Raw genomic sequence first — 12,701 nt, 5'->3', positions numbered from 1 at the left:
GCTGGGAAGCAATCAACCTTTGCAACCCAAGGATGCACCAGAAGGCGACTTGGGTGAACAACATGAAGAGGAGCATTCAGATGACTCTCCGCAAAAAGAAGATGACATCAATCCTTATTATGAGGATGATGAAGAGAAATGCAACCAAATAATTCATGTTAAGGGGCATGGAACTGTCACAAATATCTCCAAAATTTTCAAATTATTAGGACTTTATCATGACATTTTGATAAAATAACAAAATTCTGAAATAATCCTGAAATTTTAAAAAATTTAACGATATTTTGATTTTAATCATTTACCGTGAAAATGATCACGATAATATCACAATTTTTTAAAAATATTTCTATTTTATATTTTTCTTAAATTAGATATTTTATATATTTTTAATAATTTTATTTCTATCATTTTTTTCTGATATAAAATTGAAAAAATAATAATATATCCTGAGATTTCGCCTTGGCGAGAAATTCCCGAGAACGATATTTCCGAATTTGGCACGTAAGAAGAGGGCCAACACCTCAAAATTGCAGAGAAAGGAGGTTGGAGAGAAGACTGCAGCATGATTACCATAAAGGGACGAAGCCTGTAGCATGATTACCAAAAAGGGATGAAGCTTGATGTGCCGGTGTCTGATGGGAGGATGCATTCAGAGGCTTCCCTCTATTGGGTGATGAGAGTATATAATTTCATTGAGTGGAAAGACACAATGACAGGTTGGAAGGTGGCTTTTGTCAAGACAAAACTCAAAGGGGTTTCGGCTAAATGTTGGCAGTGTTTGGTAGAGTCTAGAACTCTGGTAGAGAAATCAATGATCCGAACTTGAGAGCATGTGAATATAAAATTTAAGGAAAAAATATTGCCCCTCGACCACAAGCAAAATCTGTATTACGGGTACAAAAACTTCGAGAGAAAGAGATGCGGTGGAAGAATATACAAATGCATGCAACTTGTGTGAGCTTAATGACTTGGCTGAATCGGAGGAGATTGCTGCTTCACGTTATTTCTCGGGGGCGGGGATGAGGATACAGATTATAAAAAATTTGATTGATACAAAGGTGTGGGCTATTAATGAGGCAGATCAACTAGCTATTGTTTTCGAATTGTGTCAACTTGCTTCGGGGGAAGAAGAGCATCTCAAGAATAAATCCTCGTTTGAATGTAGAGGAGTGGCGACTGGTGGTAGGAGTTCTGGCTCCAGATCAACTCTTAATCAGATGGTCATAATAATAAAAAATATGCCGGACAGTATCCAGAGCGAGAGAAGTGGAAATCTTCATCCAGGAGAAGATCCTAGGATTCTGGACAGCGTTGCTATTCATGTCATGCAACTGGCCACATGTCGTTTGAATGCTCAAGGCATCAAACAAATCTGGCCGAGATGGAAGAAGAGTTCGGCAATTATGGAGACAACGAAGTATCATACAAGGCCCTTAGTGAAGATGAGGATGAAATACAAAAAAAACCTATTATAGAGGAGTTACTAGTCATGCAGCGAGAAAGGGTGTCACATGACTCGGATGATGCTTGGCAGTGAAAGAGCATCTTATGTACGCAAGTTCTTTGTAACTACAGAGTAAAGTTATTATAGTTGTAGTACAAAAAATATTGTCACCGCAAAAATGGTGGAGAAGCATACGTTCCAACGAAAAAGCATCCATGTCCTTTGAGCATGGTTTTGGAAGGAGGCTGAAACACATATAATTCAGAAGTGTCTTGGTTAAGTTTTCTACGAAGGATAAATATTCTGACCCAATGTGGTGTGACGCCATTATGGATGTATACTATATGTAATACTTTTCCTACAGCCACAGCATTCCCAACAACACGTAAACATTGAAGGACGGGCGAAGATCACTTTAAATCAAACATGCAGGGGTTTTTTAAAGACAGTCAAGAGACCAACCAGGTCCATCTTTAGTGGCCCATGAGGCGAGTGTGCAGGATGTCCTAGAAATTAAGAAGACGGCAATGAAACCCCATGAAAGAAAAAGAGATCCACATAAACCAGGCAGCAAGTGGATGATCAAAAAATGGCAGCACAATTCAGCCCATGAATAGAAATATGGCAGCAAATAAGCCACAAATAGTACAGAAAATTCAACGGTCACACATATGGGCAAGGGCAACACATCATATAACTGTAGTTTTAAATTTCCACCGAAACCGATACGAATAAAACGAAATGTTCGTGTTTCCAACCCCACAAAAATCGAAACGACCGAAATGCATAAACCAAAATCATAAGTGTAATATTGATATATACTATATTAGCATGTATTACATAATTATATTTATATGAATTGAATGAGAAATGTGGTGCATGTATTATCTATAAATATTTAGAAGAATTAGATGTGAAATTTGGTATGTACTAAAAGCGTCAGTGCATGTCATTAGTTGTTCGATGTTTATAAACCATTATAGATGGTTGTCTTGCTTACGTGATGTTTTCTAAGTGTGTATTTCTCCTTATTCTATCATTTCCCGAAGTTTCAACTTTAAATTCTATCATTTGCACATTTTTTTTAAAAAAATCTACCATTTGCATATGTTTCCTTATGTTTATGTGATTTTACAGAACTGAAAGAGAAATTTAAAACCTTGCATATAACCCACACAAGTAGAATATAGGACACATGGACAGCACAAAGGCTACACCGATAGGGCTGCACTGCAGCAACACTTACCTTTTACGTGTAGGGGAAGAACACAGTCGTCTCAGTCTCACCATTACTACTATTCCTCTTTGATATATCACAAAAAAGAGGAATACCTTCAATAGCACACATCCACGCACGAAAAAATAGACACCTTAAGGGTTTTCTACACACAAACACCAAAAAAAAAAAATCCTACATTTTTTACCAATATCAGACATGTGCAAAAAATATAGAAGTGTTCCAAGGAGAAAAAGGAAAACAGACAAAGCCACTTGTGGATCTTGGATCTGATATCATGCTAATTAAAAAGAAGAAGAATAAATCTGAGGAGCAAGATGTCGAGATGTGGCAAGGAAAGAAGAAAACAGGAGAATGAGTAGTCAGAAAAATAAAGAGAGAAGTGGAATTCATGCGGTACAAAAAAAAAAACTCTACCCCATCAAAAATCTTATCAATATCATCATCAGAAACTGCATTGAGCTGTGGAACAATATTGGTTTAAGCAAATACCATATTTCATCTATCGTACATATGATCCAACTCAGTTTATATTGCCAGTTAGAGAACCAAATTATGAAGGTGAAACAAAAACAAAAAATGCACAAGCATGGACAAGAAATAAGTAAAAACCGATATAGATATAACTACTCAAGTCTGAATACTTTGGTTCAAGATGACACTCAAGATGGGCGAAAGGCATGACAGTTACTTACAAGAGAGACCTGCGGCAGCACCTGGAATAAAGGATGCAAAATAAAGATCTGTGAAAGATGCTATTTGTGCCAATCCTGAACTCAAGGTTGCGGGAAGCATCAGCATAAACAACTGTGTAGGAAAGGAAAAAAAAAAGATGGTTAGTGTCGTGTGTTAAAAACAAAAACTGTGTAGGAAAGAGAAAAGATGGCAATTGTTGTATCTCTAATGTTTTGTTAGGATTGTTTTTCCCTATTCAGTAATCAAAGCATCATAAGTTTCTGAATGTATATGAACCAGGGATCCGAAAAATTAACCTTATGGAGATCCTTATCCTTTAAGATGTCCTTCCATGAGAACGAAATGAATCCATATCCAGTTTTTTTATGCATAACTACCTGAAGATCCAAGAAGTTTCATGCACCCCTGCCATTATTTGAATGTATCCTCAATTACGAATGCATAAGAAAATCAGAACCTGGATAAACCATTGCAAGAGAACACCAAGTGAAGCTCCATAAGAGATGAGTTTTCCTCCTGCAAAAGGCATTTCTCAAGTCACCATACTACATCTAAATTAGAAAAAAGAAGAGTATGAACAGAAGGGGAGACATTCATACCCATGATTGGGGATGAGTCAAAGGCGGACAATCAAAAGAATAGTAGAAAACTAGGTCGTGAAAGGGATATGAGCTATGATCAGAGTTAGGGTACTTGTTTACCCGTTAATGCATCACCCGGATGGGAAGCATCTGATCCACTTATGGAAAGATAAATGGCACACTGCAATGATAAAGAAAACCTTCTATGTTAACCCAACGTGTTATCATTCCCCATTAATGAAATATTGGAAGTACTAGTGACTGTGAACTCACCGAAACAATCAAAGCAATGCTTGACAGAGCAGGGCTCAAAGAAGGGATGAGATGATAACCTTCTGCACTATAAATAAGCAAGAGTTGAGAAGGTTATGGAACTGTGTCATGGAAAAACAATGATGTAAGGAAGTTGATCAATTCCTTGACAATCTACTTAATGAATTATTGTACCCACCTGAGACATCCAAATCCAAGTGCCACAGGGCCAGCAAAAAGTATGCAAGGGGTCATTAATTTTAGCTGACGAAAAGAAAAAGAACGGCAAACAATGAGATTAGTGGTCAAAATCATTTATTATTATCTAACTCATTAAAAAATACTTCAGTCGTTAAGGGCATGGTTTCAGATTTTGGCCGAAATCCGAAATTTCGGATTTCGGTTGAGACAGAACCCTGAAATTTAATGAAATCTGAAATTTTGGGATTTCCAAAATTTCGGAAATTTTGGGAATTTCGTCTGAAATTTCGAAATATTATTCTTTGTCAAAAAAAATATTAAAATTCCAAAATTTCGGCTGAAATTTCCAAACCAAAATTTAAATCCATGGTTACGGGCTTTATTGATATCTTCAAGGTTAAGAGATACTCCCACATAAAGATTGGTTATGTCCAGGCCCTGATAAAACCAAACACACCATGGACAAATGGATGCACATAGCACATAACATTCACCCCATGGACACATTCTTGCAGGGTAAAGGAACCAAGAATCTACAACAATGATAGATGCTTGAAAAGTATTGTTGGATTGCAAATGAGAGATTGAGAAGAGTTAGAGACTAGCTCCCCCTCTCTATCATATTTATATATTAGAATTAGGTACAATGACTAAACTGCCCTCAGGCTTATTACATATGTCTAACACTCCCCTTCAAGCTGGAATGTAGATATTATACATTCCTAGCTTGTTACAACTGTCATTGAGTTTAGCTTTGCTTAAGGGCTTCGTAAACACATCTGCTAGCTGATCTACAGATCGGGTGAAGGCAGAACTTCGCCCTCTGTATCCTGGCGAATGAAATGACAGTCTACCTCAATATGCTTAGTCCTCTCATGAAATACAGGATTAGTAGCAATGTAAATGGCAGCTTTATTATCACAATAAAGCTGTGCTAGAAATGACAATAAAAAACCAATCTCAGATAGGAGAGATCGTAGCCAGAGAAGCACTTCACTCATGTGTGACATAGCTCGATACTCAGCTTCTGCACTAGACTTGAAAACTATATATTGCTTTTTACGTCGTCATGATACAGGTTCCCCCCGACAAAAGTACCATATCCTGTGGTGGATCTCCTGTCTGCTGGAGAGCCTGCCCAATCTGCATCACAAAAGCCTTCCACGCGGGTATGTCCATGTTTCTTGAATAGAAAACCTTTCCCTGGTGCCCCCTTTAGATAACGAAGGATCTGAACTACCGCTGCCCAGTGAGAAGTGCGTGATGCACTCATAAACTGATTAACCACCACAACTGCATACCAAATGTCTGAGAGGGTAACAATAAGGTAGATAAGCTACCCCACTAGTCGGAAATATCTACCAGGATCATCCATCAAGTCTCCTTCTGCCATAAGTTTAGTATTAGGGTCCATAGGCACAGTAGCTGATTTCATTCCTGTGGAACCAGTCTCCTCCAACAAATCTAGTACATATTTTCTTTGTGAGAGAGATAAACTAGTAACAGAGTATGCAACCTCAATTCCCAAAATATATCGAAGGCGTCCAAGATCCTTTGTAGCAAATTCTTTTTGTAGGAACACTTTCGACCTCTGTATGCCAGTAGTATCACTCCTTGTAATGATTATATCATCTACATAAACAATGACTAGGACATGCCATGCATCTAAACAGCAGCTGAACACAGAGTGATCTACAGCACACTGTTGCATACCAAATCTCATAATCGCATCACTAAAGCGTCCAAACCATGCTCTTGGGGATTGTTTTAGTCCATACAAGGAATTATGAAATCTGCAAACTGAGGAGGACATCTCCCCCTGAGCAACATACCCTGGAGGTTGCTCCATATACACCTCCTCAGTCAAATGTCTATGAAGGCATTCTTGACATCTAGCTAATATAGGGGCCAACATCGATTGACAGCAAGGGAGATAAAATCTCTGACAGACGGAATTTTGGCCACTAGGGAGAATGTCTCTGTGTAGTCAAGTCCATATGTATGTGTGTAGCCCTTAGCGACAAGGCACGTCTTAAGTCGCTCAATGGTTCCATCTGAGCCACAGAAGGAAGTGGAACCAAATCCCATGTATGATTAGTCTGAAGTGCAGCCATTTCAGCATCCATAGCAGCACATTAGCCAGGGTGTGAGCAAGTGCCTCTTGGACAATCCTAGGCAGAGAGATAGAAGACAAGGAGGAGACAAAACTGTGAAAGCAAGGGGTGAGATGCTCATAAGAAACAACAGAAGAAATAGGATGACGAGATCTCGTAGAGATGCAATAGGAGAACCAACTGAAGTAATAGGGCTAGAAACAATAGGTTCCTGAGGGGCAGCAACTGGGATCTCTGTCTAAGAGGAAATCTGCTCGGGAACAACATCAAATGTCATATGTTTCGCTCGACCATGATAGACCTTAGTAGCAGGTGGTGGACACGGTGTGTCTGTAGGAGGACAAGGATGATCAACATGATCCGGAAGGACAGGTATAGTAAGAGGAATCGACTATGCGGAAATGATAGAAGTATCTCCTGTAGAAGGAGGAAAGAACGGCTCCGATTCAAAGAAAGTGACATCAGATGATACAAACATACATCTCAACCGTGGACTATAGCAACGATAGCCTTTCCTGGTGCAAGAGTATCCCAGGAATACATACTTTTCTGCCTTGGGATCCAATTTATCAGGACCTGGAAACAGATTATGGACAAAACAGACACATCCGAACACTCGTAGACTCACAGGAAACGGCTCACCAGTCGGATGAAGTATGGAAAAAGGGGAAGATTCATCCAGAACGGAGGATTGAAGGCGTTAGCAAAGAAGCAGGCAGTGAGTACAGCATCACTCAAATAAGGCTTAGGAACTCGCATCTGGAATAGCATAGAGCGTGTGTCAAGAAGGTCGTAGTTTCCGCTCAAGCACACCATTTTGCTGGGAGGTATGAGCGCAGGAAGATTGGTGCACAATACCACGGCTGGATAAGAATTCCTAGAACTCAGTAGAGAAGTATTCCATGGCACTGTCAGTGTGCAAACATTTAATACTACACTTGTATTTATTAGCGATTTCAGCATAAAAGGTGTGAAAACATGAAAAACTTGAGAGCGATCTTTAACCAAATACAACCAAGTAACACGAGAATAGTCATCTACAAACACAATAAATATCTGTAACCAGAATTTGACATAAACTGTGAAGGGCCCCATTCATCTGAATGAACTAAATCAAAAGGACTCATAGCAAGACTAACAAATCTAGAGGGAAAGACACACGACCGTGCTTCCCAGGTTCACAAGACTCGCAATCAAAAGACTAAATAATAGACTGAACAACGAACGACTGACGAAGCTTCTGCAAAGAAGGGTGGCCCAGGCGACAATGCCACAAGTAGAAATCAGCAGAACTTTGCAAGATGTGACGAGGCGAGCTACTGTCTAACCGGTAGAGTCCATCAAGCTCACGGCCCGAGCCAATCGTCCTCCTAGTCGAGAGATCCTGAAAGACAAAATAAGATGGAAAGAATGAGACAGCAATTTAAATGGTTGGTAATTTAACTAACAGAAATAAGATTAAAAGGAGATTTAGGACATATAAAACAGAAGACAAAGTAAGCCCAGAATGGGGTGAAAGAGTACCAATACCCGAGATCGGGGTGGACGTCCCATCGGCTAGAGTTACCGAGTAGGAATCAAATAGAAAAGGACGAAAAAAACTAAGAGAAGAGGAATTACCAGTGAGATGGTTAGAATCCACAGAATTAATGATCCAGGAGCTAGAGATACTAAGTAGAAATGCCAGAGAACTACCTGGCTAGGCAAAACTCGCAGTGGCTGAGCGGCTGCTCAATCGAAGATGCTGAAACTCATCATAATCAGCCCGTGAAATGGTAAGAGAATCTGTAGCAAGGGCAAGCGTCGAGTCAGCTGGGACAGAAGTATCAGGGAGATTGGCAGCAGTAATGTGGGCCGAACGAGACGGCCGAAGCTCGGGATGCAACTGAAAACAAATATCAATATGGTGGCCCTCTCGCTGACAATGAGTACAAAAAGAACGGCCATGACTGTCACGACCTCGTCCACAACCAAAGGAGGCACCACCACGGCTCGAACAACTACTGCTATCATATGTTGCGAGAGCTGAGCCATCAATAGAAACAGCTGCCGAGGAGTCACCAGGAGAGCACTGCTCAACACAGGAATAGACCTCCGTAAGTGAAGGAATAGATCCAGATCCAATAATCTACTACGAAGATATGTGTACTCGGGACTTAAACTCTCGAGGTAATGAACGACACGCATCGGGTCCCTCTGGTGAGCAACAACAGTAAGATCAAATGTGAGAGGCATAAATACATCAAGCTGCTAGCAGAGGGCTACAAACTGACTGTAGTGGGCAGCAGTAGACATCTCCATGGCGAAATCGTATCCACTCAAAGTACGTGGAGCAGATACGGCTGATGTTGGCCACACCAGAATAAAGAAGGATAGTCTGATCCCAGACCTGCTTCAATGTAGGAAGAAGCATCAAGGGACTAGCAATATGAGGGGCCATACTCTGCCAAAGTAATTTAGGGACTAGGGTATCCTCCTGTTCCCACGTATCATAGGCAAGGCTTTAAATTTCAGTTTCAAAATGCGTTTCGGTCCTCACCGAAATCGAAATTTCAGCCGAAATTTTGAAATTTCGTTCAAACTCTATCGAAATAATTTGGGCAATATTTTATCCCATACAATATTTCGTCGAAATTGCCAAAATTTCGGCTGAAATTTCGGGATAATATTAAATAATTTTAAAAAAAAAACAGATTTTTTGGAGTTATCTATTAAATTTCAGCCCGAAATTTCGAACGAAATTTTGTAACGTTTCGATTTCACCCAATTTCGATTTCGATCTCGAGTGAAATCCGAAATTTCGGATTTCCGTCGAATCATAGGTAGGATAAGTAATAAGAGGAGGATCACGACGAAAGATGTGGGCCTTTCCACGAGCAACGAGATAACTCTCGACCAAGATTTTAAATTTCGACCGAAATTTCAGGTTTCGGTTGAGACAGAAAGCGAAATAGGGTATACCCGAAACGGTATAAAACTTCGATTGAAATTTTGATCGAAATTTTGTTTCCCCCGAAATTTAAGGAATTTCACCCAAGAAATGTATTTTCCCATTATTTAATAACATCCCGAAATTTAGGTAATTTCGGCCGAAATTTTCTTTGAAATAAAAGATTATTTTATTTGAGGTATGTTGTGATCAAAACGGCAAATGACAAGTACTTCAGGATCACAGAGCTCAACAGCGTCCCATAAGCAATCTCAAGAAGGTGATGATTCTTCCTCTCTGCCACATCATTTTGTTGAAGTGTGTACGGACACATGCCCTAATGAACAAAACCAATGTATTTCTAAATCTCCACCTCAAAATATACTTTTTCAAATGGGTGAGAACCATTTGATGAAACTTCATAATAATTAGAGGTACTTCCTACCTTGTCTTCATTAGGTACAAGTAGGTTGTACAAGTATAATAATCAACAAATATAATGACAGTGATATCCATCCACATAGACAATAGGAGAGGGACTCTATCTTGTCTTCATAAGGTACAACTAGGTTGTACGAGTATAATAATCAACAAATATAATTAAATAGTGATATCCATCCACATAGACAATAGGAGAGGGACCCCACAAATCAGAATACACAACATCAAATGAATGTATTTATTTATACTTCAGGATAAGATGACCTACAATGAACCAATTGACAAACTTGGCACTGTAGTACCCTCAAGAGCAAAGAAACAAATAAAGAAACACTCAAATATCAAAAAGAAACACGCCCCAACTTAGCATGCCAAGGCCCACAACCTAATCTGGGAAACAGACTCATTTCTACTTAGGGGTGCAACTCGGGTCGGGTTGAACCCAAACCCGAACCCGATGGGTCAGTTGGGTTCAACCTGAGAAAAAGTCAGGTCAGGTTGGGTTGAGTTTTCCCAACCTGGTTTGAGTTCGGGTCGGGTTTGGGTTGAGGGTTTGGGAAACCCGACCCGAGTGAAACCCGAAATTATTTTTTTGTAAGCTTAAAATCTCGGGTTGGGTCGGGTTGAACTCGGGTCGTGTTAGGTTCGGATTGGAAAAAAGGGTTCCTCGGGTCAGATCGGGTTGGCCTCAACCCAACCCTAGTTGCACCCTTATTTCTACTACTACTAGACTGAAAAGCAGTTAGAGATTCATTGTCAAAAATGTTACACAACAATTCAGACTCTTGGTAAAACTTAACAAACAAGCTAGTAGATAAATTTTGAACATGAAGAACTAACTGCAAGGATAAACGATTGACATTGATGGCTCCTTTACCCGAGATGTTGGATAAAGAGTCAATGGTGATTCTCACTTTATCCTTGCAGATAATATGTTATAAGAATCAAATTTCTCTCAATTCCAAAAGAATGCAACTGGATCTAGTATGAACTGGCGATCAGAACGTATATGGATAGAACTTATAACGGGGTCTTGAAAAATAAGTAATTTCTGCTGGGCCTGTATCCTTTTTTTAGGTTCGCTAGGATTCTTATTGAAAAGAAGATATATCGGTAATTCAAGAGAAGCGTGGGGAAAGACTCACACAGTGGGCAGATACCTAACTTGGTAAATAACCAAGAAGTCATGACTATACATCTGAATCAAGAGCTTGCAGAAGTGTTTCATCTCTGCAGGTGTCAATCTGTCCAAAGCAATAGAATCCGGAAGAGTTGTTGGCGTGCTTTGGGAGGAGCTAAATTTAGAAGTCGCAGCAACGCGACTTGAAGAAAGCCTTTGGTTGAGCCTGAAGCGAGGTGGATAGCGACGTATCTCCCAGCAAGTCTCTCTGGTGTGACGGGTCTTGCGACAGTCGTCGCAGTTCAGTTTGTCTTTGCCATCGAAAGACTTCTTCTGATTTCCTCCCCTATAATCTGTAGGACCCCAATGCAAAGGCCAATGCAGAATTGTCACTTTGGGATGATAACGGTCCATAGCATTCCTCATGTTGTCCTTACTCTGGACAGGAGAGTATACCTATTCCAAGGTAGGAAGAGTGTTGCAACCTAAAATTTGACCCCGAGTGACATCAAATGCAGTGTTCAGACCAGCTAGGAACTCGAATGTGCGATTTTCTTTTACTGGCTTATAAAATTGCTCTCTATTAGGCTCAGTAGCTTACTACAAGAGTTGATAATGATATTACTCTTCCAACATACCTCGAAGAGTGGAGAAGTAAGAAGAGAGTGCCTTGTCCTCCTGTCTAAGGTTCTCAATCACTTATTGGAGCTGATAAACCCAAGCAATATTTCTTTTTTTTGTGAATATGTCATCTCGACCCGATCCCAGATATCCTTTATTCCACAGATATAGGAGGGTACAAATGATAAGTGGTTGCATCAAAGAAAGCAACCACAAAATTACCATGAAATTCTTGCTCCTACTTATCATATTCCAAATCGTCCGCCTTGGATTCTTGCACTCGGCCAGTAACATAGCCAAGGTTGCCCTGTCGACCGATGTACATCTGCGCAAAATGATTCCAGTCCATATAGTTCCATCTAGTTTTAGCGTGGTGATTTACACATTAGGGTTGTCCCCATAGAGATCGGGGCACAGCCAAAATCAGTACCCGGAGCCCAGCAACTGATGAGTTCACTTCAGATCCATTCAAAGAGGTCATTTTGGCTGTGAGGTACCTCCAACCAACCGAAGGGGGAGATTCTCAACCCTAGATGTCAGTAGTGTCAAAAACACAAATTTCATAAAAAAAAAAATACAGAACCTAAAAATGGAGAACGCCCAGGTAATGCAACCATAAAAATCGATGGAACTCCCTCATACGAGCTCAGGTCGGAAAATGGACACCACCACTATGTTCCTATGAAAAAAATGATCAAAAAGAAGGTAATAATCCTCCTTCCCAACAAGTTCTGAGTTGAGAGAAAACTCAAATCAACCCAAATAACAGGACTTTCTAAATTTTCTTATAGAAAAATCAGGAAAACATAAAATAATTTCCAAAAGAAATCCCAAAAAATTGACATAAAAATGAAAACGATATGCGCATCCAAGCTAAAACGATATGCACATCCAAGCTATTATGTTTCATCCCAAATCCATTGTCACATGGCTAATGACGTCGCCAATGTGCCGACCAATCAAGGGCTTTGATTCCCTTGACATAAAAATGAGTCTGATACCAAGTTGGTGTGAATGGAGATTAGAGTAGTAGAGGGATAGAAGAGGAAAGAAGGAGAGACAAAA

General features: G+C 39.9%; 1 protein-coding gene across 3 annotated transcripts in view; it reads right to left on the bottom strand.

Moving 5' to 3' along the window:
* The window catches only part of LOC143862240 (uncharacterized), a 113,657-nt gene that overhangs the window by 70,219 nt on the left and 30,737 nt on the right, over positions 1-12,701 (bottom strand). For all 3 annotated transcript variants that reach the window (XM_077373251.1, XM_077373249.1, XM_077373250.1), the window contains exons 9-14: positions 4,410-4,474; positions 4,232-4,298; positions 4,079-4,139; positions 3,835-3,893; positions 3,674-3,754; positions 3,377-3,488 (exon numbers count right to left, since the gene is read on the bottom strand). In XM_077373251.1, the coding sequence (XP_077229366.1) occupies positions 3,377-3,488; positions 3,674-3,754; positions 3,835-3,893; positions 4,079-4,139; positions 4,232-4,298; positions 4,410-4,474 (445 nt within the window). The remainder of the gene's footprint in view (positions 1-3,376; positions 3,489-3,673; positions 3,755-3,834; positions 3,894-4,078; positions 4,140-4,231; positions 4,299-4,409; positions 4,475-12,701) is intronic.

The sequence above is a fragment of the Tasmannia lanceolata genome, unplaced genomic scaffold, assembly GCF_043159265.1.
Source record: "Tasmannia lanceolata isolate RefF3 unplaced genomic scaffold, GAP_Taslan_0.1 ptg000037l, whole genome shotgun sequence".
In the NCBI taxonomy this organism is placed as follows: Eukaryota; Viridiplantae; Streptophyta; class Magnoliopsida; order Canellales; family Winteraceae; genus Tasmannia; species Tasmannia lanceolata.
Note: the sequence above shows the minus strand (reverse complement) of the source record. Positions and strands in the feature narration are given on the sequence as shown.